Source organism: Gymnodraco acuticeps, unplaced genomic scaffold, assembly GCF_902827175.1.
Source record: "Gymnodraco acuticeps unplaced genomic scaffold, fGymAcu1.1, whole genome shotgun sequence".
Classification (NCBI taxonomy): Eukaryota; Metazoa; Chordata; class Actinopteri; order Perciformes; family Bathydraconidae; genus Gymnodraco; species Gymnodraco acuticeps.
The window spans coordinates 281246-308907 of NW_022989855.1; the positions used below are offsets into that span (position 1 = coordinate 281246).

The 27662-nt window shown below is 40.7% G+C and overlaps 3 protein-coding genes across 5 annotated transcripts in view; 2 read left to right on the top strand and 1 right to left on the bottom strand.

The window, feature by feature from the left end:
• Positions 1 to 9855, top strand: part of iglon5 (IgLON family member 5) — a 106869-nt gene extending 97014 nt beyond the window's left edge. Inside the window, exons 5-8 of one of the 2 annotated variants that reach the window (XM_034239971.1) lie at positions 3109 to 3240; positions 3529 to 3649; positions 4694 to 4845; positions 7361 to 9855. In XM_034239971.1, coding sequence (XP_034095862.1) covers positions 3109 to 3240; positions 3529 to 3649; positions 4694 to 4845; positions 7361 to 7464 — 509 coding nt within the window. In that variant the 3' untranslated portion in view covers positions 7465 to 9855. Of the gene's footprint in view, positions 1 to 3108; positions 3241 to 3528; positions 3650 to 4693; positions 4846 to 5941; positions 7317 to 7360 lie in introns of those variants that run through there. The other variant, XM_034239974.1, reaches the window with a different exon arrangement.
• A 5858-nt stretch (positions 9856 to 15713) lies between these two features.
• Positions 15714 to 23464, top strand: LOC117562276. The gene is made up of 5 exons (XM_034240108.1): positions 15714 to 16436; positions 17083 to 17398; positions 18762 to 19175; positions 22444 to 22530; positions 23445 to 23464. Exons 2-5 carry the CDS (start codon positions 17143 to 17145, stop codon positions 23462 to 23464), a joined length of 777 nt encoding a protein of 258 aa, XP_034095999.1. The 5' UTR covers positions 15714 to 16436; positions 17083 to 17142.
• Positions 23465 to 24045: 581 nt separating this feature from the next.
• On the bottom strand, positions 24046 to 26700 carry LOC117562192 (free fatty acid receptor 2-like). 2 transcript variants are annotated; one of them, XM_034240032.1, is made up of 2 exons: positions 26683 to 26700; positions 24046 to 26112 (listed from the first exon to the last, which is right to left on the bottom strand). In XM_034240032.1, the coding sequence occupies exon 2, from the start codon at positions 25869 to 25871 to the stop codon at positions 24858 to 24860; it is 1014 nt and encodes a 337-aa protein (XP_034095923.1). In that variant the 5' UTR covers positions 25872 to 26112; positions 26683 to 26700; the 3' UTR covers positions 24046 to 24857. The 2 variants fall into 2 exon arrangements, with proteins under 2 accessions (XP_034095923.1, XP_034095933.1); XM_034240042.1 differs by having other exon boundaries at positions 24046 to 26115; positions 26683 to 26694.
• Between the last annotated feature and the right edge of the window lie 962 nt (positions 26701 to 27662).

Consider the following 27662-nt stretch of genomic DNA (forward strand, 5'->3'; position numbering starts at 1 on the left):
AAAATAGAGATGATTAAAAAATCAGTGTGTGTGTGTGTGTGTGTGTGTGTGTGGTTTTATATAATAAGTGGACTGGATGAGGGACAGGTGTGGCTTGATGAGAGAATGCATTGCAGGTGCGCAGCTTGAGTGTGGAAATCTGAAGATTGGAAATGGTAGGAAAGCGTTGCCAGAAAGTTCTCACAAGTTTATTTATCCACTCCTGCTGACATTAAAATGAAAAAATAAATTCACCACAAAATATTCTTGTGCTTAATTACATTGCTCTAATATGTTGGTCAATTTGTGAGCATAAAGAAAGCCAGAAAAGTATGTTTTGCTTCCTTGCTCAACACTTCAGTTATCAAAGAAAAAAGCTAATCGCTTTGGAGAGGAGAAGACCTCTGCAGATAATTACGCTCTTGCTCATCCGAAACATCTGGATCTCCAGTTATCAGAGAAACAAGCTGCAGCACCTTCACTCATGTTCACCGAACTGCAATGGAAAAACACAAATGTATAACATGAAGCAGCTTCAGTCAATGTTTTTGTTTTGGAGAGGACAAGACGTCAGCAATCATTTGTCTACCGGTAAATTCCTTCTTGGTCAGGCATTAATAAAAACAAAACAAATGTAATTGTTTAAAAAATGTAAGATAACCCATCTGAGAAAACTGAAAGCTATGGACTTAATTTTGGCAGGTGGCTTTTCTGGTTTACATAAGTAACACACCATTTCAGCATTTTCCTCATCTGAAGGACAGATTTTACAGATTCTAAGGACACCCATCCATCTCTGTTTCAACCCAACAGACCTCTCTGTCTGGATGGTAGTTTTTGTAATGGAAATGGATAAGAGGAGCCGAGAAATCAAGTGCACTGATGATCTATTGAGGCTCAAAGTGCTGCTGTGGAAATAGAGCTGAACCCATGATCCTTTTTTCCCTTCCTCTCATTCATGTCGCCCCCCTCTCTTCTCAGGTGCAATCCAACTATCTCTGGTGGTCAGGAGTCAGGCTACTTCAAAAGCCATAAGTGGTTGATGGAGATGTATTTTACAGACCATTGCAAGGGTGCTAGGCCGACTCCAGTCAGATATGATCTCCCACCAAAGTGGAGAAAAGGTGTGCCATGCCTGTCTAGAGATCTCAGGGGAGAGAAAGAGAGAGAGAGAGAGAGAGAGAGAGAGAGAGAGGGAGAGAGAGAGGAGAGGAGAGAGGGAGAGAGAGAGATAGAGAGAGAGAGAGAGAGAGATAGATAGGAGAGTATAGAGGAGAGAAGAGTATAGAGAGGAGTAGAGAGAGAGATGCGAAGAGAGCAGTGAGAACGAGAGGAGAGAGAGTAGAGAGAGAGCATAGAGAGAATAATATACTAGCCAGTAGATCTCTATCATAGAGACATATTACATCACACATGGTGCTGAGGATTACAAGTCCATGAAGGAACCATCCACATCAAAACCCAGCTTGGCATCTCTCTGTTTCCCTCTTCATGTTGCTGTTTTTCTCCTCTATCTTTATATCTGTGTATCTGTCTGACTGTCTTGCTCGACATCTCTTGCAAATTACCACTCTCTGTGTATCTGTAATGCGCTCTCTAGCGCTCGATTGCTCTCATTTTTTTAAATTTTAATTTTTTTATTTCTTGGAAGTCATCTGTAACAGGCCTGTGTGTTCTCCAGTGCTAGTTGTCTGATTCGATCTATTTCTCCACTTTTCCCCCACCTTTCCCCCCTGCATACCGCCTCAGCTCTGGCGAAGTTGGCTGCTCTGTTTACTTGACAGAGACGTCACACGAGAGCTATATTTATTAAACTAATGGAATGAATGAATAACATTGCACCCACCCCACCTCATCGCCCAGTGCCCTGCACTTTCTCGGGTGGCAGGAGCAGACGTTGACGCTCGCTGCTCAGCCGCTGCCGTAGCAGCTGCAAATACTCGTTTCCAGCTCAGTAGCCACACTAATAATCCTCCACTATAATCTCCAATTAGAACCGCCGCGCTAATCTCTGACAGGAATAATCATGGCGTTTAGCGTCTTTTTTGTGTGTTTGCGTCGGTGTTGCTCACAAACGTGCTCAGGGAATTTGTTTGTGTTTGTGAGGGGAAGTAAAGGTCCACTGACTGACGGTGGTTGTGTGTATGTTTAGTGGGCTTTGAAAGGGGAAAGTGAGCCGCAATTTAAGAGCTGAATCTCCTTGTTAGTAGTGAGATTATGTATGATGTCGTGTTCCGCAGTCTGACTTTTTTAATGGGGTAAAGGGGAGAAAAAAGACCTAATGGTTTCGGAGGCTGTGAGACAGCTGGTTTGCAGGGAGTAGGGGGGGTGCACCCTCACTCTCATTCCTCTTCTCTCTGCTGCTGCCGCCGATTCAATAACACCCCAACATCAATTCCCTCACATGAAGGAGCAATAACTCGTATCCTGTCTCTTTGACTCTCCCCTCTGAAGAGATGTTGTGGCTGTTTGTCGCCCCGAGGAAAAAAAACTGAAAATGCTAGACTGACTAATTTGGTTTTGGGGCACCTGGGACTTTGTCAACATCAAATAACAGCCAAATATTATTCTCAATATGTAATGTAGTGAACGGGTCATCCCTGTTGTGTCCACTGCCTGGAAGAAATACTTACAATCTCCCCTGACACTATACAAGAAAATTGTGTCAGTTCTGTCATATCATATTTACTTACAACATATTGACACAAATATGTTTATTATTAATTTCATGTTGTTGTGTGGGTGGTCCAAATGATGAATAATGATTCCAATCAACCCATTGTAATTACAAGTTAACAAAGTGAGAAGACATTATTCAGTTCATGAGGTCAAACATGGATTTTTATATTTTAGATGTATACTTGCCTTGTGATACATCATTTGCTAATGTATATCAGGATATCGATTTCCAGTATATCACATTGTATATGTGATATACTGGTATGTCAATATTGGAAAATGTACATCTAAATATAGATTATATTGTTATCTGATATGTATTGGTGCCTCCCCCATGGTCTTAAAACCATCTGAGCTATAGTTTTGTCAGTCCCCCCCGCCGCAGTATCTCAAGTGGTCAACCCTAAATCAGTACCCGGAATCACCTTGACATCTGCGTTATGTCCATAGATGGGCTGGTGAGTGACGGGGAGTTCCTGGACATCACAGAGATCAAGAGGGAGCAGGCCGAGGACTACGAATGCATCACCAACAATGGAGTGTCTCCACCCGATCAGCGCAAGGTCAAGGTCACGGTCAACTGTAAGTATCCCTCTCTGCGCCTCACAGCATCCCAGTGGTGATAATTCAAGTCACACTGGACCTGCTGTGTAATAGCACAATGATGTAGTCATAATATATGTTAATATGTTAGTTTCATTATTATGTATGAGCTTATACATCTTAATGTTGCTCTCACCGGGGGATTATCAACCTTGTTTGCAACCCTGTGCTGGCCCGACTTGACTTCCCGGTGAAGGCAGATGTATACTAATTGCTGCCTCCCTCCTTCTGTTTCTCCATTGTTTTCTCCCTCGCGTTTCCTGCCAGACCCTCCCATGATCACAGACATGAAAAACATGCCAGTCCATTTGGGTAAAACGACCATCTTGCGCTGCGAAGCCATGGCAGTCCCACCAGCCGCCTTCGAGTGGTACAGAGACGACCACAGGTGAGACAATACATGTTTTCTCTCCATCGTCTATGGTCCTTACCAAGGTGAACTTTACACACAAAATGAAGTCTCCACAGAGTCCAAAATCCATCCAATGCCAGCCTTCAATTTTAGTTTTGATGTTTAAAACGTATCTTCTGAAATGATGATAGTTCTGCTCAGACACAGTGTGGGGGCTGTAAGTTAAGAAGACTAGTTTTGCCCTCTTTCACTCTGTGAATACTCATTTTAAATGTCAAAAAAGCTGATCATATCCGTGTTGTCATTAACCTTTATGTTTTTGTGACGTTGATTGGACAATGTATCAGTGCAGCAGCACAGGAGTGTCTGGTTAATATGTAGCTTTTATGAGCCTCAATCAAATCATTGTGTTGCACCAATCAGTTGCCTGCCAAAACAAAAGAAAATATGTTAATGAGAACTGTTAAACTGTGAGTTCAGTGATAAGAGAGAAAAGGAGGGAACAGAACAGACATTTAACTGGCGGAAACTCATTAAACTTGGCCGCGACATCAAATCTTTGCAAAACTTATTTTTTCCCTTCAGACATCCTACCATGGCTGCTGTCCTTTTACCTAACCTCTGACATTTGTATAGGTCGGAGATAATCATGCATGGTTTTTGCCATCACTGAAGAAATATTAGCCGGCTGGAAAACTATTTGCTCTCTATCACCCACACATAATCTCTCCATCCGAGTTTATAAAAGGTCCCAGAGAGCGTAGGAAGAGTGACGATGATTTGGCATCAGCCAAGGTACGATGCAAAAGTACTTAGACAAGCCTTTGTCAGCCAGAGAGAGCTGTTAATAGAGTAAAATGGGCCCCTGCAGGAGGTCTCTGTTATTTATGGACTGTGAGATTTCACTATGAGTACAAGGTGAGGCAGAGCTAGAGTGTGGAGGGGGACTGTGTGGCAGGGTCGCTCTGGAGAGATGTAGAAAAAGCCTCTTATGCGGGCTGAGTCACTAGGTGTGATTTGTGTTATTTCCCTTTTTATTCCCCCTTCTTTTGCTTCCGCTCCCCCACCTCTACCACCCAGGCCGCTAGAGAGTGACAACACCTTGAGGATCAAAAACGAGAAGACGCGCTCGCTGTTGCTGTTCACCAATGTGACAGAGAAACACTTTGGCAACTACACCTGCTTTGCTTCGAACCGTCTTGGGGCCTCCAACGCCAGCATGCTGCTTTTTCGTAAGTTTTCAAATAGCAATAACATTAGAACGCTCACATTTATCACATGTGACATACTCCCACAAAATGGTACATATGCAATGACACACTGTTTTTCCCTCTGCGCCCTGTCTCATTTTGACTCTGCACAGCATTTTCTCAGCCGTCTCCTCCCTCCTTCCTCCCCATTTTCGTTATTCTCCGCCCCATTAAAGCTCTGCTTGCCTACATTACAGTCTCCCTCTCTCTCTTTAGTTCGTTCCCGCTCTCACCCTCCATCTCTCGTCCGTACACATTCCTGCATGCACACACACTCGCTCGGATCTGTCCTGTTACCCAAGAAGTTGTCATTTCTCTCCAAGCCCAATTCACATTAACCGTCCCCAATGAGCGATTTCCCTTTACCCCCCTCCACACCCACACCTCCCTTTAGTGCATTCAGCATTACCATCTTAAGTGAGTCCTTCATCTATCCCCTTTCTTCTTTCATTCCTTTACCCATTATCTCGGCCAGTCTCTCTTCAATGACTCACTCCCTCGTCAGACCCATATATCTTCCTGCTCTCTTTTTCAACCACCGCTGCCACTTCTGTCAGACTATCTCTCCATCATCTGTCCTTCTGCCTCCTCTTTCCTCCCTAATCTCCTCCTGCCATCATTAGAACACAACAAACCCCTCTCTGTTATGGTCCAGGCATGGGAAATCGGAGCATAATCAGATACTTATGTGGCATTTCTATTCATACACTGTCCCTCACTGTCATTGTCACTTTTTTTTTATCCTTTTGTACCTCTTGGTTCACTATTTTAAAAGGTACCTCATGTAGCACTTTCATATCAACAGCCCACTATCACATCAAAATTGGCACATTATTGTAATTACCCTAAACAAATGATCCCATTAATGAGACCATTGGCAGCCTGTACTAGCTCTAAGTATACATTTTTACTGTACATTATTACATTACAATTTGGAAATATACTAGATTGCCAATGGCCCAAAAGAGGAAGAGGTGTTTTTACATTTGTCTCTAAAATTATTATGTAATTTTTCTGCGTCTCACACAATTTGTTGAGGTTTTACTTGAATAATGTTGCCTTTTGTTTTGCTTTCCAGAGAGCCATTATCGGAATTTAATGGCTTTTTAATTTAAGATGCGCCATGGCAACATACTGAATTATTTAACTCAATAGACCCTTCTCACTGCGGATACTTTGTCAGACACAGGTGTAGCTAATGAAATTAATAAGGGTTGTATTTTATTGAAGTGTCTCAGTGCCAGAGTGCTCATAATGTGTTTTCTGGCTGACTGGATTAGATTTCTGGCACACATAAATCAAATCAGAGCCATAATAAATGTTATTAGTTTTACCTGTGTTAGACAAGTCAAAATGTAAACCCTGAACATGTTAACTCAAGCTTCTCATCACTTTGTTATTTGAGATAAACCATGTGACTAAATTAAGAAATTCAATAGGCCTTTCTCCCAGTGTCAATTTAGACGTAACAAATAGGTGAAACTAATCACATTAATAAAGACTGTGTACCTCTACTATGAATGCAGGCTCTGTGCCTTTCTGGCCCAGCCATTATTAAAGTCAATAATTTCACCTGTGTTTGACACGTCAAAATGTCAGCTCTGAAAGCCTTTAACGTGTAAACCCCAGCATGTCATGGCTTTGAAATGTGATATTAATATGTTACTAAATCAGGGAATTCAATAGACCTCTCTCACAGTGGTCATTTAGACGTGACAAATACGTGTAACTAATAACATTAATAATGGCTGTGTGCTTGTACTGTGCATGCATGATCAGCTGTTTGCCTTTCTGATAACCCTACATGAGACTAATGAGTGTTAAGCTATTGGAATATGAGAAATGTTCTACACCATATCACAGATGTAATACACAGGCCTAGGTTTGCCGAGTTATCAGAATGAGTTTCTTGCACTTATTTAAATAATAACCCATAATAATAATGCTACTAATACTACTATTACTGCTTCTACTACTACCACAACTACACACCTACTGTACAATTGTCTTTGTTCTTTTACATATACACATTGTTGCAGCCAATTTGATGTATTTTAATATTTGTATATGAAGGTGCTGTGATACTACTGAATTGACCTGGGCATAGGCGGGGACTCAGCCAATTTCAGGGTACAGCCTACTATTTGGGGAGGACACAGGTGCACAGCATTAGGGATTGGGAATCACCAGATCGAAGCCACACAGTTTTTCAACCGTGCGTGTTTTCGCTTATTTTCTGTTTGTTTTGAGTTAATTTCGGTTTATTTCTTTATCACAGTTAGTTGTTTAGTTATCAGTTAAACACCCGGCTCTTGTTTTGCTGTCATCATCCTGCAATCCAAATAAACATCTTAAATGCACTCAAAGAGAAGACCTGATTTGCTGTCAACACCACGCATCTGGAAAAGCTTCACACCATATCCCTCACTGGCAAATATTTGTTGTTCGGTTGCCTTTACACACATATTCTCCCTTCTTTTGGTACTTTTTCGTGCAGGACCGGGGGCCATTAAGGGGCGAGGAGTCGGTCTACATGCAGGGATGAGTGTCGGCGTGTCTGTTTGGCTTTCCCTCTCTGCTGTTCTTCTGCTGAAGGTGTAAAGATGGAGCTCCACCTGGAAGTGCCCCTAAATGTCCCTTAAAGCCCCCTTCCCCCTCTTCCTCCCTCTCTCCCCCTCTACGGATGGAAGAAAGAAATGAAATTCTTTAATTACGAACCCATCACTGTGAACAAAAAGAATATGCATTATTCCAGGAGCCATTGAATCATTGCATCAAACGCAACCCCATTAAGCTCCCCCCCCCCCACCCCCCACACCCTCAATTCAATTTTGAGGTCAAACCACTGTAATCATATCTTCCTCTCTTTCTCACACACAGTCTGTCTCTCTCTTTTTGTCTCCCAGAATGCCTTGCAGATTTGTCTGACTTGGTACCCCCTCCTTACCGAGCTATCCCTTCATTATTACCAGTGGGCTGATGTTGATAAGAGAGTGTATATTAACGATTATTGTGTCTGTGATCAATGAGAAAATAGATAATCTAACAACTGGACGATCATTGATGTAATATACTACATAGACTAATGACTGACCTACAATGTTTGCCTTATGGGAACAGTACATAACATCTCAATACTATGGTGGATATTTATGGAAATTGTAGTTATAATGTAGTACTGACGGTCATGTGACCTTTTGAAAAATTGTCCAGTTGGTGGCTATGTGAAGTGTCACCCTGTGATCACACACATCTACACGCACACACACACACGTATGGCTTTTTACTTTTAACCGTGTAGCAGTGAATCTGCTATGAATGATGTCAAATGTATTTAAAAAAAAAGGGTGGGCGGTGAAGGTGTCAGTCTTAACTTCCCCTTTATGTAATTCGGGGGGTTTATACCAAGGTTTCGCATGTAGACCCCCTTACTACCCAAACCTTTTTAGACCCGTTACCCCCCGCCCCTCTGTTCAATGTGCTCTGTCTAGTCCCCCATGCATCGCTATAGTGTTTCCTGCTCTGTGTCACCCCCTTCCTCCCCCAGTCTCCCTCCCCAGTGTAAATATATGCAGTACAGAGGCCGCGCCGGCGACCTCAAGTTGCCTGGTGCCGAACGACATCTCCCATCAGCCTCGACTACGCTCCAGTTTTCTGAAGCAGCAAGAGACTGTCAAGTGACAACTATATCTTCTGTTTCAAAGCTGCGACTCCATCCTCTTTGTCGCTTGTTGATAGCATGTACCGGTTAGAGATGTTCCTGTTGTGACTCCATTCACTCCCTCCCTCCCTGCACTGTGTCTGTTTACTCTGCAAAGTTACCTGCTTTTACTTTTTTGGTGTTAATAATAGTACAGATGATGATGATGTTAATAAGTATTTGAATAACTATGAATAGTAATTCCATGTGAGAAAAAAAAAGAACAAAATCTGATGGTAATGAGCCGTGCGTGGGAAACATAATTTTTGTACTTTGAGAAATCACACACATTGAACGACTACAAGAAAAAACAAACAAAAAAAAGACATGTAAAGTTTTTGAAGTGATGTGCTCTATTTTGCCATGACAAGCTTTTTAAAAACGCATTTGAAACAGTCTGAAGGATTATTTCATCAAGTCCAGAAGCAGTGAATGATGATGTAATTTATAATTTGTAACAGTTTATGTATTGGACTCTTTTTTTGTCATGCTGTTAACTGCATCACCCACACACACACCTACTGCATATTTGTCCACTTATCATAGTTTGTCTGTCTCCGACCAGCTAGATAAATGATTTGGATCCATGTCAGGCTCTGGTCGTGGCTGTACTGTAAGTCGGTTCGTGTTTGGCCAGACTGCAGGGAGATAAAGATGTAATTAGCCATTACCTGTGGCTGGCTAAGTGAAGGAGCCTGGGCTCCACCTGTCCCTTCTGCCAGCCAGTGATGGCCCCCATAAATCAAGCTCAATCCTGCCACTGACAGGAATCCTCTTCAAGGACAAGCTCGCCGTGGTGCGCCGGTCCTCCCTTCAGTGTGTACCTGTGACATGCAGACATGGGCACTACAAACCCTCCATGGCACAATTATCCATCCACTGCCCCCGCACAGCACAAACAGTGGGAGGTAAGCCCATATTTCAATACTGTGGCACTCGACTCTCCACTGAAACACTGTTCCACTCACATGCAGCGACTATATGCAAATATGCCATAACGAGCCTGCACGGAGAGACGAGTTTCCCCCGGCTGAACCCTGCGACCTTAAAGGGAAATTACTCTGTATTGAATCAATTGTCTGAATGTGTTTTGTTTGATTTTGTTTCAAACCAGCAATAACCCCTAACTCTACTGTGCAAGAGGTATCAGATATGGGTAAAGTTGTGGTGTAATATCTGAAAAAAATCACATTAACAAGGTATATCAAATAGATCTATTGTTGTACTTTACTGTGTACAGTACTCTGAAATGATTGTGAAGCTCAGTTTAAATGGCCCTTAATCTAAAACAATACATGTTGTACTCAAAAAAGTCTTACCCTCTGCGATGTATTCGGGTTGTCTCTGTGACAGAACACACTGTTTGTGCATGCATCTTGTTGCTCCAAAAATAATGATGGATTCCATTTCAAGCACAAGAGCAGATTGTTTGGTCAATGCTTCTTTGTTTCTATCTCAGTCACTTTGTTAGCCTCAATATCTCAGTCATTGATACTGTTCCATGTCAGCATCCCACTGGGTCTGTCGGTGGCATATAACATCTCTATGTACATCATCTGTCCTTGATGAAGAAAAATAACAAAAAATTGAAGAAAATGTCAAAATGAATACGGACAAAAAAAAACATTCTGTCATGTTTCTCCATGTGGGTTTGAAAAAAGCACGTCAATGTTCGTGTATGGGTGGATTTTGAAAAAAAAGAAACAAGCAAACATTGTATGTTGTGTTCATGGTTGAATGGTCCAGATGGATGGTGATACAGGCAATATGAGTGATTACAAACCGAATGTGGGCATTTGTACACACAAACAGCAAAAGAACATCATGAGTCATGGTGTGTGATGAATCACGCTGGTGAGGAGGACTGGAGAGAGTGTATACAAGGAGGCAGCAGATCCCCTGGGTGCTCAATTTGAGGGTAGAAGAGGATGCTGTTGAGAGAGCACCCTGCACAACGGGCCTGTGGGAGGATACCCTGACAATACAACAAAAGCTGAGAGCCAGGGGGAGATGGGATGACTGTGAACCCTCTAGTTAGAGAAGGGAGACAGGCAGGCGCTCATATTGCATTTCCAAACTTGGGCACTGTGGTCCCTCCCAGGGGATGGTGTACCACACACTATTTATGGTTGCGCTATGTAATGAATAGCATTAACATAGCCTTGATCGCAAACACAGTCTGGCCTACTTCAAGTGTATAAATAATAACCCAACTGGGGTTCAATGAGTTTACGGTGATATAAACAAGACGTTTGCTCGGCCCCTAATTACATTTGGCGCGCCCTGATGAGAAAGTGTTGATTGGCTTCTGCAGCTGAAGGTTATGATCTGTTTACTTTGTTAATAAGGTGCCACGAGGCTGTTGTTTAGAGCTTGCGAAACTAGCACATACAGTCGTGCCACTTTAACATACAGCATTGTGTGGCAGCCATACTGTTGTTCATGCAGAGATTTATTTCATGGGTTTACATGGGTGGAAAAGGAGTTGAATTTATTTAGTTGTTATTGAATGGCACTTTTTGTTTTTCTTAACAAACCTGTGCAGTGTTAAGAGATGTATTTTATTTTAACAGGGTTAGTCAAATACTTTGAAATACATTGAACAGTTTGAAAGCACCGAGCCTTTTCTCAACACATCATTGCCGAAGCAAAGACTACATTAGCAAGAAGTAAAGCCCAGAGAAGGTATCAATGTATTGCTTTCTCCATTTAGGATGTGGCAGGCTCATGCTGTAGCTTTTCCTACAACACCCTCCCAGAACAGATCCCGGACCGACTTTCAATTCTGAATGCAATGGTTAATCAATACATTCGACCAAATGGCTTTGGAATAGAGCAATTTCTCCCCGGCTTGCTTTACCAGGTCCCCAGAAGCTGAATTGATCAAGTGTCTATAGACCAGCCTTAGAACAGAGAGCATAATTCATCATGCCTGATACAAGACACTCCTAATTGCGCATCGATTTCAAACCCTGCTCTAAAACTATTTGGGCAAGCTGTAATATCAGCTCAGTAAACTATATGAGTTCAGACGCTTCAGATCCAGGGAATGAAGAATTAATCATTTGTTATTCTATTCAAGTCAATCCAGGCTGGTATTTTTTGTCTTTTCGCTACATAATATCGTGTTAACCGAACATGGTCCCTGGGCTGTCACACTCTGTGCAATTGAGTGTGTCCTGTAAGGTAACATTTCAGTTTATGACAGATTTGCTTGCATTTCAGTCAGCATTCTGTATCAAGAGGCTGGTTTGTTGTTATAAAGAAGTTGCGTCAGCGCAATATACAATAGAAAGAAATTATGATGTATATGTAACAGATTATAATTTTGTGACAAATGGCAAAATGTTTCAGCACCAGAGTCAGTATACAAATAAGCTATATACACAGTGATAATTATATATGACGATTATCGTTGCTCTCAATCCCCTGCTCACGTCCTTTACAGCAAAGCACGCCTAATTCCCATATATTATCCTAATTATCCATTGTTTACCAACTATCTACAGGCTCATTCGGGTCTCATGGGCAAAGTCCATGTTGCAAGTCTATTAGGGCCCAGTACTTTTCCATTACCCCAGCCAATGAGTGCATTAGTATACAGCAAGCTAGACAGGATTGAGACACGGATAGTCTCCACAACAGTGAGCATGAGCACACGTCCGGTTCAGATTTGTTAATTAAAGTCGCATGACAGTTGCAGAAGGTTTAGATCAAGATTAGTGTTCATTAGATAGATGGATAGATGAATGGATAGATTGATTGATAGATAGATAGATAGATAGATAGATAGATAGATAGATAGATAGATAGATAGATGGATGGATGGATAGATTGATTGATATATAGATGATAGATAGATAGATAGATAGATAGATAGATAGATAGATAGATAGATAGATAGATAGAAGATAGATAGATAGATAGATAGATAGATAGATAGATAGATAGATAGATAGATAGATAGATAGATAGATAGATAGATAGATAGATAGATAGATAGATAGATAGATAGATAGATGGATAGAGAAAAACTGAAAAGTTGACTTTAATTATATGTATTATGTCAACAGATTTCACATAACTGTAGTTTAAAGCAATACTTTTAAGTTAAGATTAACATTTTAGGTTCAACTTAATATTATTGCTTTCAAGGACAAGCTTGCCTTGGTGCGCTGGTCCTCCCTTCAGTGTGTACCTGTGACATGCAGGCACTACAAACCCTCCATGGCATAATTATCCATCCACTGCCCCTAAACAGCACAAACAGTAAGCCCATATTTCAATTAAGATAGATAGATAGATAGGTATATGTAGATAGGTATATGTAGATAGGTATAGATATGTATTTAGATAGATAGGTAGGTTGGTATAGGTAGGTATAGGTAGATATGTATTCAGATAGGTAGGTAGGTAGGTAGGTAGGTAGATGTGTTAAGTGTTAAGTGTGTAATTAAGAGTAGTTAGATTCCTTACACATATGATTCAGTTCAGGTGTTCTGTATATAAATTAAACCTCCGCTAGCAGCAAAGATGTGGAGCCGCAGAGACGGCAACCTCGCCCTCTTCCTCACTACGACCAGATGGCGTCCTGTCAATCACTCACCTCTTTGAGGACGGGAGCGTCTGAATAATTAACAGCCTGCTGCACTCCGCCAGTCAAGCAACAGCGTCGTGTGCATGGACCAGGCAGCACAATGGAGACATCTCGCCCACCACGTCTCCCCTAGTCATTAAGTCGCCCACCTCACATCTCCAACATAGAAAGAGTCCCATTACTTGGCCTCTCTGAATCACCAGCCCACGCCTGGCATTTTCCTTGTCAATCAACCAAGGGGGTAAATATTGGTTGTGGTTCTGAGAACTGACAGGGGAAACTTGGATTTCTTTCACAAGTGACAGCACCAACTGGTGTTTTTGTGCTGATTTATATAGCAGTTATATGGCGCTGAAGTCATCGATGCGGGCTACTACAAGTGTCTTATTACCATGTTAGGTGCGCCTGAGTCTGGGATACATGACAGGATGTATGATAGGGGCTGGTCATGGGCTTTGTGCCTCAAGAGGGCAATCACAGTGAACATACTGCAGACACCCTCACTGAAGAGTCATGGGCAATGTCTAATTTGGGAACTAATAAGAAATTTGACCAGAAGAAAATCCCACTGTGTGTAATTGAGGGTATGAGATGGCTTACTGTAGGTTAGTTGAATATGGAATCCATCTTTCTTTATCTCCTATACTCACCTCTTCTTCTTCTTCTCTTGTCAATTACTCCTCTCTCTCTCTCTCACACACACACACACACACACACACACACACACACACACACACACACACATACATACACACACATACACACACAGTACTTACACACACCTACGTAGTGTTTCCTTCATCCTACCTGTCAAATTGCTGTCAAATGTTCTTCCCTCCCACCCCTCAGTGCTCGAGGTGTGCCCACTGCTGTTGCCTATATAAACAATGTGTGTGTGTCTAACATTTGTGTACATGTGCAAGTGTGTATTAAGCTCCACATTGAGCATGAGGAATTCAAGGGTTATGTGCAAATATCTTAAAGTGTGTGTGTGTGTGTGTGTTTGTGTGTGTATATTCTCTGTGCTACACAGGGCAGTCACATTGTTTTCCTTCATAACTCAAACAGGCATAATTACATTTTTCAAGATTTCATCAATGTAAACACACAAGATTGAAAAAAACAATGAAAGGAACAAAACATTTGTCTTCACCCCGACAAATGTTTCCTGCTGTGAAGCGATGATTGTACTTCTTTTTGATTTGTTTTGTTGCTGAACTTGTCTTCTTGGCTTTTATTTTTGGAGTGTCTTCTTTTTTTTTTAAATCCATGAAGTGGAGTTAAAAATCATATCAAGTGGAGGGAGACAAAAAAAACAGAACTCGCTATATGTGGTTTGTGGAAGCGAGGCTCTTTTGAACCTGCGGTTGGAAAGGAGGCGAGGTCAGCGAGTTGCTTCGGCTTGATTTTGGCTTCCTGCTGCATAAAGAGCCTCTGTCTTTGTTGTGTTTGCAGGTTTGTCTCAGATTTTTTATAAAAATGTCTGAATGTTTGGTTTGATGAGGCTCTCAGAATAAATGGCTCATATCAAACCACTTGCCAGCTAATTATTTAAATGCTATTAGTGGGTGATAAGTTCATGATAGATCTGCAGTCATCTATAATCATAAATGTGAAAACACGTCATTTTTAACTCGTTTGTCAGGAAACATTTTGATTAACGATAATGTTGTCTTGTGATTAGTGGTAATTTCTTACAACCAGCAGGAAATGTTCTACTTGTCATTACAGCTCCACATGTTAAGTCAATTATTGTCAATCACACCCATAATTGCTTTAGGATTTTGCTCATATTCATTGCAAAACCCTTAATGCATAGAGTATTCTGTGTACATTAACATGTCCACAGAAAATGCTTTTATTAAGTCCGTCGCTAAAAGTGGTTTTCTGTACTAATATGTGTGAAACATAAAATTAAGAATATTTATTCATCTGGTTTAAACCCCACATAAAAGACCTTACCCAAAAAAACAATAGGACATGTTAACATGTTTTAAATGCTTTAAGTGAAGATGCTTGAATATTTAATAACACTAGACTTTGCCTTATCCCATACATGTACTTTAATGTGATGTTTTAAGTACATACTGTAACGATGCAACCGAAGGGGTTGTATTTGTTAGATATGCATGACGTAAAAAGATGACATTGATACAAAAACTGGAACCAAACAATCCAGAATTGTAATTTTAAAGGCGATTAGAACATCAGAAAGTATTGAAGTGTTTATTTAACTGATGCCCTCGTATTTTGATTACTTCTCTTTATAAAGTCTGTGATTTTTTTGTTTATATTAGTTCACATATGTAGCTTTTTTCAGAGCACCTTGACTTACATAAAGGAACGTAAAGTCCCTTTAAGTGGTTGCAAGTTTTACATTCAGGGTTACAAGTTTTATCTGACTTTTTTTCCTCAAGCTGAACTCATATTGTTAAGCTTGTTTGCCTGCTTTGATGATGATGATAACACCTAGTACCACATGTCTTCTTCCCCCCAGAGATTGGACGCAGATTTTGAATTAATTATACTCTAGCTCATTAGGCCACTCAGGAAATTCATATTTACAGCTATCGCACGGAAAGAAAACCTCAAAAAGCCAAAATCAAACATGAGTTTTGGAACACATTAACACATTGAGTTATATCCTGCAAATCCTCTAAACCAGAAGACATCATTTCATGCTACTTGTGAGGATGTTTTGGCTCAGAATTTTGAGTTGTTTTTGTGTGATCATTACTTCAACTTATATTAAGAGGTTATTTGTGTTATGGTGTTTTAATAATCTTGTAAATAAGCAGTTGTTTTTATGATAACTGGCTATAAACACAAACCTTTAGTGGCCTGAGGCTTATTTTTTCCTTTACTGTTATTACATAAATCAAAGTATAAATCTGACAAATTGTGATTTAAAGAGCCCAGTGTAGAAAGAAGGATAAACCTGTAGAATAATGCTTGCTGTTGCACTGTGGTTTCTGTCAGCATGCAAACACAATGTCAATTTGTTTGACAAGAATCTTGACATGTTTCAACAAAAACAGTCTCTGAGATTCAGGTTTCTGTTGAAGAATGACCTATTAATGAACCATCACCTCTAACCATAGAGTGCAACAACAAAACAAGCTGACACCCTCACATTTTGAAGCACAGCGAGTTTCAGACTTGAGAGTGTCTGAGAGGTTATTTCACCACTCAAGCTTGGAGTGGGGAACAACAACAGCAGCATGGCAAAACTAACTCACCTGTGTGTGCTGCTTTTGTGGGCAGGCCAAAAACCAGGTCAGTGTGAATCAGGCATGTTACAAAACGTGTTGGCTTTCTAGGTTCGTTTCTTTAGGTATCCATTTGAAAAGTTTTAAATGACATTAAAGTGAAATATAAGTGTATAACAATGATTGAATTGGTGCAAAAGTCTGGCTTCTGCTCCAATTAATTGAAGTACAAGATTTAGTTATACAACCTTCTTTTTAGACCTTAACTTTTTAGTTTGATGATCTTTTTTGTCGTCTCTGCTCCACTGTGAGTTCCTGAGTGTTTTGCTTATCATCTGCAGTATTTCATCATCGTACTTAATAATCACTTCGTCACACATAGCCAGACAAGTGCCACAATCAAAAAGAAACTGCAATGCCGTTGAAATCTGTTGTACTCCAGAGTGTCTGCATTCGTCTTTGTTTGAAAAGAAATCAGCTTTTGTGGTTAGGTGCTGTTTATCGCATTAGGAGCCATTCAATAAGTGTTTTGAGCATTATGGTAAAGTGAAATTCAATTGTGTGCTTCAGAGTTTTCTGTCTGTTCTCCGTCCCAGTTGTCACTCAGGAATACTAAACGCACATTTAAAGTATTTGTAGTTGACCTGCGGGTCTGCTCTGCACTTTCTAAAAGTTCCTTGTATGACATGTTGTATTAATGGGTCTGTCTTTAGCCCTGACAGCTACCCCAGAGGGACTGCGGGTGAGACAGCAACCCCCCCTCTCTCAGTGTGATGCGGGGTGAAACGGCAACCCTCTCCTGTCATTTCAAAGTTGAATCCCTGAAGTATGGGGTTCAGTGGTTCAAAATGAAGTCGGAAAAGCAGCTCATCCCAAAGTCATCCAGGCAGTTCGTTGTGGAGAAGAATCAAACTTCCTCCCTGGTGATCGCTGAGGTAACACTGGAGGATTCTGGGTGGTATTATTGCGAGGTCAACGTCCTGCAGAAAGACCCAGAGTGGGGCAACGGGACCGAGCTGGTTGTGTTTGGTAAGAAACCAATTCATCATTGCAGAACTTCATCAGAGTTGCTGTGCATGTGTGATGTTGCAATGCTGCTAATTATATCTCATTTGGGGTCTTTTGTGAGGCTTGAGGCTCCATACAAGCGTCTGTTTAGACCAGGGGTGTCAAACTCAAATACACAGTTGGCCAAAATAAAAAAATCGGCACTAGTTGAGGGCCGGACTGGTTCAATGTTTATTGCAAAACTTATTGAAATTAACTTATTGCACATATTAAACCTGGAACTAACAAAGCTTAAATTATTGCCTATAAAAACAACATTAAACATTAAATAATCAGAGTCATTGCTTATGATTACATTTTTCCACAGGCCAACAACAGCTTAAAAAAAACAATTTCCCTCAAAGAAAAAAACAAACATGCCCTGTTGTCGCAAGAAAAAAAAGTGCAGAAGGAAACATCCATTGAAACTCAGTTCGCAGCTCTGCGATGCACACTAAGCCATACTTGGCATCTCATCTTGGATGCGTGCAATATACCGGCGGGCCAGATCTAATAGTAATTAGAAATTATCCTGCGGGCCGAAATTAAATCCACCAAGGGCCGGATTTGGCCCCCGGGCCTTGAGTTTGACACATGTGGTTTAGACCAACCATGCTTCACCGTAACAGAAATGGCCGGGCTCAATCTATACAAATTCAAGTCATGGGAAATTCCCTCAGAGTTCATCTTTTTGCCTCAGCGGTTTCATGACAGATCTAGAAATAATCACCCCGGCACCATGTGCAGTGCCTTGTATCGATCTAGCCCAGGGAATTGAAACTCACCAGAAAACAAGGCAGGGAGGGATGGCCAAATTATTATGTGGAAATCTTTCATGCAGAAAGCTTCCCTTTGTTTTTCTCTGGATGCAATGTTGCCTTCATCAAATTACAATTGATATTTCATTTGTTTACCCATTTTAGTCCTGTTCATTCGTTTTTGTTCCAGGTTTTTTTTAATGGCTATATTTACCAAGAATGATGTACAGCGCAAATAGTAAGAGTGCAAATAGAAGTGGAGATATTTATCATATAGTTAATTTTTCATTTGTGTTCTGTAAGTACTATTTTAAAACGTTTTTCTTTATGTCTCAGAAGACTTTATCAATGTGCACATTGTTCACCATGCAAACATAATTTTGTATAAATAAAGCTATTTCTGCTTAATTTGTCCTTGTTTCAAAATAAATGGCTGCATGATAACTAATACATTACTACTTCATTTTCTCTTTCCATAATTCTGTCCTATTTTACTCTAACGCCTGCTTCATTGACCTAAATTTACATTCTGAATCATCTCATCTGATGTGTTTACTTGGTTTCTTACCTGTTCTTTTTCCTGCTAGCACCACCGTCTGCACCCCAGATTTACCTCCAGAGTCCCACAGACCCTCACACTGGTCAGTGGGCTCTCTTCTGTCTCACTGGGGGCTTCCACCCAAGCGAGCTGACCCTCACCTGGACGTACCAGAGTGCAGGAGCCATTATTGATCACCTACCACTCACCAACTGCACCCTCCCAGCGCCCCACCCTCATGCTGAGCTGTCTGAACACCTGACTGATGGAGCTGTGCTGTCTTCAGACCGGTTGGGGAACCCAAAGTGTTTCCAGGTGACGGACAACCACAGCCGGGAAGCGTATCTCTTCAGCGTGTTCCTCCTCCCACAGAAGGAATCCTTGGAAACAGGGATCACCTTCACATGTAGCGTGCAGGACCACCCTGCAAGGACCGCGGCTTTGACCACCTCTTTCACTTGGGGTAAATTAAAGAACTGATTCATATCCAAACATGCTATACAGGAGAATGTAGTTTGCATAGCTTATATAATACAGGACTATATTATCCCCAATAGTTTTAAATATTTAATTTCGCTTTAGAGATCATATTTATTTTCTGTGAGTTCAGTTTGACAGATTTCTCTAAATATTACAAATCACTGCTGTAGAAAATGTAGAGCAGTTGTAATTTCTTTTTTTTGGAGAAAGAAACGCATAAAGTTACTAGGAATGTAACGATACCAAAAACTCACGGTACGATAATATCGCGTTTTTGTTTTTTTTACTTGAATTTTTTTGTCTTTATTCAATAATAAATCTGATTTGTACAGCATTTTAGTAGGATAGTAGTATTTTAAAGTGTCAATAATATAATAATCAGACCCTGCAATAGAATAAATCAAGTTTCACTTTAGTTTTTCAAGTAACTTAACTCTAACTCACTCACTCAGCATCATCAAGGTTATCTTTTAGGAATATGAGCATGTCCACATTTCCCTGCTGTGGAAAAAACTCTCTTGCTTGGTACTGATGTTACTGGGACAGAGAGATATGCTTTGGCAAAGGGTGACAGCAGTGGGTAAAACTGTGCATTGTCTCTCCACCGCTTCAAAAACAATACAGTTTTTGCCAAGAAGGTGAGGCTTATTGACAGGGCGAGATATAAATATACTGTTGGTACTTGTCAATGTCTCTAGGTATGTACATGTAGCCCTGTAAATACGATGTCCTTTTGTGTTGTTTTATGTTCATGTTGTAACCTACTTGCTGCCATGTTGGACAGGTCTCCCTTGAAAAAGAGATCGATGATCTCAATGAGACCATCTGATCTGGCTAAATAAAGGTTTAAAAAAAAAAAAAATTAAAAAAGAATATATATTTTAAAGAAATGTTTAAGATATTCGATATATCGTTACATCCCTAATAGTTACTGAATTGACTCAGAATCTGAGAGTGGACTGATACAACTGCTGAAGGCATCATTATTAGGTATATACAAAGTATAACCTTTAGCCGTTAGCCTGCAGCAATATTTCTCTAAAAGGAAATTACAAATATTTTACAAAAAATTACAAAACTGAATTTGTACACTATCAAAAAGTTGATAACAACAGTTATTTAATAGTAATAGTAGATAATATACGCAGAATTAGTATTGTTTGTGGCCACCTGAGAAATGTTACTACCCTGTTAGGCCCCAAGCCTGTTTTTCAGGTTTCAGGCTCGAAAATGACATTCCCAGAACAAATGACCATATCTTCCCTTCTAAAAGGGTTAAATTAATAATCTTTGTTCTCAAAGTAATGATAAACCTGTGAGTTGGATGTAGAAAAGTCAGAATCAATATAGATGTTTTTTATTTTAAAAAAAATTCAGATTGAACATGGTAAAAAACCTTATATAAATTATAGTGTCCGTCCAAAATATATTTTGTACTTATAGTGAAAACTAACCTTGGATGATGGTAAGGTAGACTAAAAGCTTTAGGAATCCAAAGTACAACATATAATAAGTACCCTGTATCAAGATTGATGCAAAACAAGTGATATTTGACCTTTTTAGACAGATTTAGCAAAAAAAACCTCTTCTGGGGCCATTTGGGTGGATTTTCCATATCTCTGGCCCCCCTTGTTCGATTTTGACATGTGACATCTCTTTCTGACCGTTAGAGCCAATAGAATCCAAGGGAAATCGTCCCACACACACTCATGTTTTTAAAAAAAAAGGTAGCCTGTCTGCGCATGCTAGCTTGCAGCAGAGGGGAGAAATATCGCTGCTCTGATATCAAGCAACGGAAAAGCTGTTTTATTACTTATGGATTATCAGAACATTTCAAAGGGGACGCAGACACATTGGATTAACCTATGGATTAACTACACCATCGTTTTTATCGTTTTAATGCCATTGAAGACCAGTTTAGACCAGACAAAGACGAAGGTAAGCCATGTTAGCGTTGTGGGCTACCTAGCGCCACTTGTTTTGATGTACGTTTTTGTACGAGTTTGTATCTTTCAGTGTTGAGGTGGGCACCGTTAGATTATGTGTCTCCTTGCGATCATAAACGATGTGTTGGATGTGCACCTAGGATAAGTAATAAGGGAGCTAGGAGTGATTATCGGTGCAGTAATAGGTTAGCATTTTTCGCTCAGGGGTCATTTAGATGCTTCTTATGAGACTTGTGTTTTGTTTTGGTAAAAATGGTTTATATCGTCAGTTAGCTGAGATTATTCCCATTAATCTGGTATAACACATTAATAGGTTCTTAAATAGTAAGATCCCCTGAGACACAGTGTCGTGAAAAAAAAAAAAACGAAAGTACCCGCCGGCGGGGACCTTCGGGCTTAACAGGTTTACCCCCTCTACTTTTAGCTCTGGTTTTGGTCTTCACCATCTCCTGAGGAAAGTATTTGAGTATCTGACCCTTTCTTTGTTTGTTTGCTAAACCATGTTCACTGTAGTTGCACATTTTGCCTTGCTGCTGTTTGGTGCTGGGCAGGTTTATGCAGTTAGTTTATCAGAGTTTACTTTCTATTGCCTTTTTATTTCAGAAGTAACATTGTACACTTTTTTGACACAAAAAGCAATAGAAATCCAGCAAACAAACAGACAAAGGGGAAAACAAAGCTTTAGAAAATACAATAATGTGTGGTTTATCAGAGTTTAGCTGCAAAACAAATTCTGTTCTGTGAATGGAAATAATAGAGCTGAAAGAAACTGAAAATATGTTTGATAGTTCTCAATGGGTTTATCAATTATGAATTCAAAAATAATGATAATAGCAGCCTTAAATGTCTTCATGTACATACTGTAAGTTTGTACCTTTGATTTTCTGACAAATACTCCATCTGCAAATAAACTGAACTTGTAGAAATTAAGCAGGGCTTTTACTTCTGAGAAACCCAGCCCAACTTTGCTAGTCGAAATGCAACTTCCTTTCAAATAACGCAGTCTGTACACAGGTTTCAGGCATGAGAGACCTCACATACCACAAGTCGCTTGTTCTGCGTTTGCCCTACATGACTGTTAATGTGGGTCAGACATCGATCACTCCAAGGCAACAGATTGCTGCAATACTGCATACTTGAACAAATTAATGATTTTCCTAATCAATGTTTAAACACCTCTCCTCCCAGCGAGGAGGCGAGTGTCCATCAATTAAAGCAAGTTCAACCTTCCTGATTTAATTCTGTTGTGCTCGAAAACATGATAAATTGGTGCTAATCAGTGTTGGTCCTTTTCTTTCTCTCCAGATGCCTCCCCCAATGAGCTGATTGGACACTTGAACATTTTCAAGATGTGTTTCCTCTCTGCTGTGACCGCCATCTTTTTATTGGAAGGTAAATGTTGTTAAAGCTCTTAGCAAGAACAACAGGAAGTCATTAAGAGACTATATTTCATTGATGTTGTCTTTCTCTAAACAGCGGTCAAACATTGCAGAGTGCAGGCAAAATGATGTCCACTATGTGAGACTACAGTATAAGGTAGAGACCTTTGACAAACACCATCATGTACACACACACACACACACACACACACACACACACACACACACACACACACACACACACACACACACACACACACACACACACACACACACACACACACACACACACACACACACACACACACACACACACACACACACACACACACACACACACACACACACACACACACACACACACACACACACACACACACACACACACACACACACACACACACACACACACACATACTTTAAACACACAGCACAGGGCTATTTTTTTCTTATTGCCTTGTCCTCCGTAACCTATCACACATTGTCAGGTAAAGTCAACACTGACTCAGTAACCAATTATTGTCCTCCAGGAAATACAAACTGAAATTGGAAAACAAAAAAAGGGACGCTGGTTGTTCCGTGCAGCTCATCTCGGCAGACCAACCTTTGACAAACAGCGTCACGCAAATAAAGTAATCACTGAAAAATGAGAATGAACTCAAAGGTTAATTCTGAGTAAATGTGTTAAATCCCCTTTATTAAAGTTTGTCCCGTTCCTAAACCACTTGCTGTACACTGTTCTAGCCTACCATATATCATCTAAATGTTGATGCAATGCTGATTTCTTTCACATCAAAGCGGTTTATATCTACAACTCTTCATCGCCACGGTGTGCTGACTTGGGTGTTTTTTTTTGTTGATCTGCTCATTGTGCCAGTGGCTGGTAGTTCGCACATCTTAAACCATTCATTCTGGTCTGTGTGTCAGAATGGATGCTTCATGCATGATCCACCTGTCAAACAGATACAGTGATCAGCTCAGCCTCCACGCAGACCTAATCCTCACTAAACAGGATTACAGGTCATGCCAGTGCTTGCTTGAGTGATAGCATTGTTTACGTGCGCAGTGTGTGGGGTGAGATCTTTATTCATGTATTTTGGGAACATTTAAGACATACGCACACTGCAAAAAGCACCGAATACTGCTACTAATAATGACCTGTATCTACAGTGTAACCAGATTTAGATTAAAGTGATTTGGTGTCAAATAACCTTTTTTTCTGTTCAATAAAACGTGCTGTTGCTCACAAGCTATTCTCATTTATTTTACTATTTTTATGAATATTATTATATATGAAAAAGGTGTGCATTTGACATACATGGCTGATAAGTTGATCACATCTAAAGTCATGTTATGCAGTGGATATAAAGATGAGTGGTTAAAATGCATCGCTCACTCATCCAAAAAATATGATTACATGATTTGTTTATGGAAATAGTAGATCTATCGTTCGTCCTTATGACGTCACATTACGTGTATCATCTCTAATCTGACTGCTGCATTTAGAAAATAGTCTATGAGTCACACATTATGCAAAATATATGTTTATTCAATTTCTGTATGCAAATAGCATTTCTGTGTTTTCTCTTTTGCAATAACATCCCCCGTCATACGGCTTTCAGATTTCATATATTCATACAGCATTTCATACAAATATGATTCTTTAGTACCACGTATGGTTTAAACATGACCATATAATCAAATCCAATATAAATATAGATTTGTAAACTAAAATCCGCATGACAATGGTCTCCCATGTAAGGCAAAACACAGAATTATATGTTCACATAAAAAGCAAACAACATTATAGCTGCATACTATGTGTTTTTGTAAAGCTGCACAAATCCCGGTCTCTCCTCCTTTTTTACATAATGAACATGTTGTAACAAAAAGAAGAAATATCCTGTCCATGGTTAAAGCTATTAGGAAAGCTTTATCTATTATTGCTAAGAGGTGACGTCTACAACTGTTGCTAAGATATACACTTTGTTGGCGGAGCACTCGGCAACACCAACTGCATGGAGGGAGATCTTTATGAAATCCTGCTGCTCTGTAAGAACAGTTATTCCTTTAAAATATGGCAGTTCAAAGTGGTCTGGCTATTCTTATCACAGTGCATACAAACTGCTCTGGTCTGCTCCGACAGACCGAAGCGGTTCTCTTTGGTCTCGTTTCTCAGAGGGAAGTTGAATCAAAGAGGGACATGCTGCACTGTATACATACAGTATGCCAGGCCATCCCCACACATGTAAAAACATAAACATGGCATTGATTCCCTGCTTCCAGGGATGAAGAAAGAACATAGCGAAGGCAGCTGCTCACAGCTTTCTCTCAGTCAGCCTAGATAGCATTGATCTCTTCTTGTTTGTGTTCCTTATCTTTTGCAGTCTCGTTAATCCCCCCACACAAGGCCCTGAGCATGTGACAGGACATGCACCGGTTTAGGCGACTCCTAACCCCTGCCATCACACTACCAACATTCTTTCTCACAGCAGAAGAGGCGAAGTAGAAAATAAGAGGGTCTAGACAAGCATTAAAGGTGCAGCACAGCAACGCTTTGTCCCTCCAGTCGGGACTTCTCCATGTGATATAACCGACAATATGCGAGACGTTATAGGGCCCGAAACATAAAGCAAACACCAGAATTGTTCCTAGAGCCATGCCGATGGCCCGGAGGCGCCGGCGGCGGTCAATGTGCTGCAGCTTGGTCAAAATCCTGATGAAGTTGATGTAACAGAAACTGCAAATCAGGAAAGGGATGCAGAACAAAACCACACAGAGCTCCAGACGCACGGGCAGGAGGACCCTCAGCTGGGCATCGGTAAAGTTCTCATAACACACTTCCTTCCTCTCTTGATCAACGGCAGTGTCATTGAGGCCTAAGGTAGTATTCAGAGGGTTGTCAGAGCGGATAAAGGGCATGACGAACACGATGCTCAGGTTCAGGAAGGAGAAGATCCAGAAGAAGATGCTGGCGGCGACGGCATACACGGGACGACGCTTCAGGGTGTGCTGGATGGGGAAAGCCACGCCGAGGTAGCGCTCCACACTGACCGCAGTGAGGAAGAAGGTGCTGTTGTAAATGGTCATGTAGAAGATGAAGCCAGACAGCGGACACAACAGGTAGGGCATGTCCCAGAGCATGTTGTTCATTACTTCCTGCATCTTGAAGGGCAGGAAGAGGAGGAAGAGGAGGTCAGAGATTGTCAGGTTGAGGAGCAGGATGTCGATCGGCGTGGATTTCTTCCTCACTTTCTTGGAGAAGGTGTAGAGGGCGAGGAGATTAGCCGGAAAGCCCAGCACAAAGGTGATAATGTAGACGGACAGACACAGTGCGGTGTGGCACTCCTGCATGGTGGCCTCGGTGTGTGTCAGTCAGGCAGTCAGGGATTGAGATGTGTCACATTATGTCCTTGACCCTGGGGGGAATGAATACACTGCGGCACAGCCAGGTTTGATCTTTCAGGCAGTCAGAACCGCAGGAGACGAAGCTTCTTATTGGGTCAGTGGCCTGGAACAAACCCGGCGAGACAGCGTGGTTTTCCTGTCCCTACCGATAAACCAACAATCATCATTTCCTCGAGGGCTTTGAGCTCTGCTGATAAGACAGAATGGAAAGAGATTAGCACTCTGCACAGCGCAATATTCCTACTGGGCACTGCTACACTTTTATAACACACAATTTTAGCCAACAAGCTGAGAGACCACATGAAGATAAACTTTAATTCCTTTTTTCCTGTATTACCTCTTAATTATTTTCTTTATCCGTACTTCAGAGTTTATTGCGGAGCTGAATTATCTCTTAATTAGGAGTCAGTGCTTTGGTCCTGCCCATGGTTTCTTTATACAACCATAATGCCGTGTTATTGCTTCCTCCTTGTCGTAAATACAGCACAATGATGCCTTTATCATTAACGTCCTAACCCTGTTTTGAGTGTGTGCACAAATACTGAACATGTTGTGAAAATGATGACCCTCAGAAACATAATGACTTAACTACAGCGGGGAAATTAGTATTTTCAGTATCTAATGCCTGCCTCTTCAAACAAGAACATACAAATAAAAGACTGAAGCAAATATCTATAAAAGCTTTCATTCACATTAACATATATATAACTTTATAACTATATGATAGTAAGAAAATGCTAGTTAAAGTAGTTCTTACCCTTTTCTGATGAGTTCCTCAAATAAAGTGAACATGTGTGACAGAAGCTCAGGTCTTATAGTCCAGTCACAAACCAAGGGGAGGTTTTTTGTACTCCTCGCCAATTTGAGCAACTTCTTGTCAGCGTTGGTGGTTTGTAAGTTCACACATTTTCTCACTGCCTCTAGCTTCCTATTTTGAGTTTCTGAAGAGAAACCCCATAAAAAAAGAAGTCATTGTGGCTTACCTTATTCCACTGTGTGTTTCTTGGCACACCCACATGTGAGGATTATTCAACTGTTTTATTTGATCTCCTCTATTCACCAGCCCTCAGCTCCCACCTGCTGTCGCCTGGCACGTCCCCTTATTTACATGATAATATAAACATCCAGCGCCGATAATAGAAATTATTATTAGGGAGATACTGCTGCAATTTATCTCCAACGCTCCACAAACCCACAAACATGGTTTCCGTGGAAACAACTGTCCATTTTGAAATATGAGTGGCGGTCTCTGCAAGCCTGTCTGATCATATGTTATTAAATCACATTTAGTTATCCAATGCCCACGGCTATTATTACACGGACGCCTCTTTAATATGAGAAGGAGGGAAAAAATGTATTTGATGCGAACGAGATGACCTGCTGTCAGAGGAGTCTCTCCCTTCACAACATGTGGATGTATAGTTTTCTACAGAGAAGGCATTTGTTTGAATAGCCATACTGTACACAATAATAGGAAAAAACACGACATGTGGCTTATTCAGGAAAGGATAATGAGACTCTCTATTGCAAGATCTTTCAGTGTGCTGCCGGATAAACATCCAGGGATATTCGAGGTCAGTGGCCTTTTTCTATTTACGGCCTAATATCACATCAGCAGGGTCGTGTTTCTATTATACAGGTGAAAGCGGAGGAAGTCACGGTTAATTTCACAAAGTGAGAGAAAGGAGCTTTTGAAGTAAAAATTACTCAGAGGTGTGCAAAGAGTCCTTTTGATGT

Excerpts from the sequence above, each read along its gene's own strand:
- LOC117562276 (XM_034240108.1), top strand. The coding sequence starts at position 17,143 with ATGCGGGGTGAAACGGCAACCCTCTCCTGTCATTTCAAAGTTGAATCC. Across the intron at positions 17,399-18,761 it reads GACCGAGCTGGTTGTGTTTG|CACCACCGTCTGCACCCCAG; the intron begins GTAAGAAACCAA and ends TTTTCCTGCTAG. Across the intron at positions 19,176-22,443 it reads GACCACCTCTTTCACTTGGG|ATGCCTCCCCCAATGAGCTG; the intron begins GTAAATTAAAGA and ends CTTTCTCTCCAG.
- LOC117562192 (XM_034240032.1), bottom strand. The coding sequence starts at position 25,871 with ATGCAGGAGTGCCACACCGCACTGTGTCTGTCCGTCTACATTATCACC.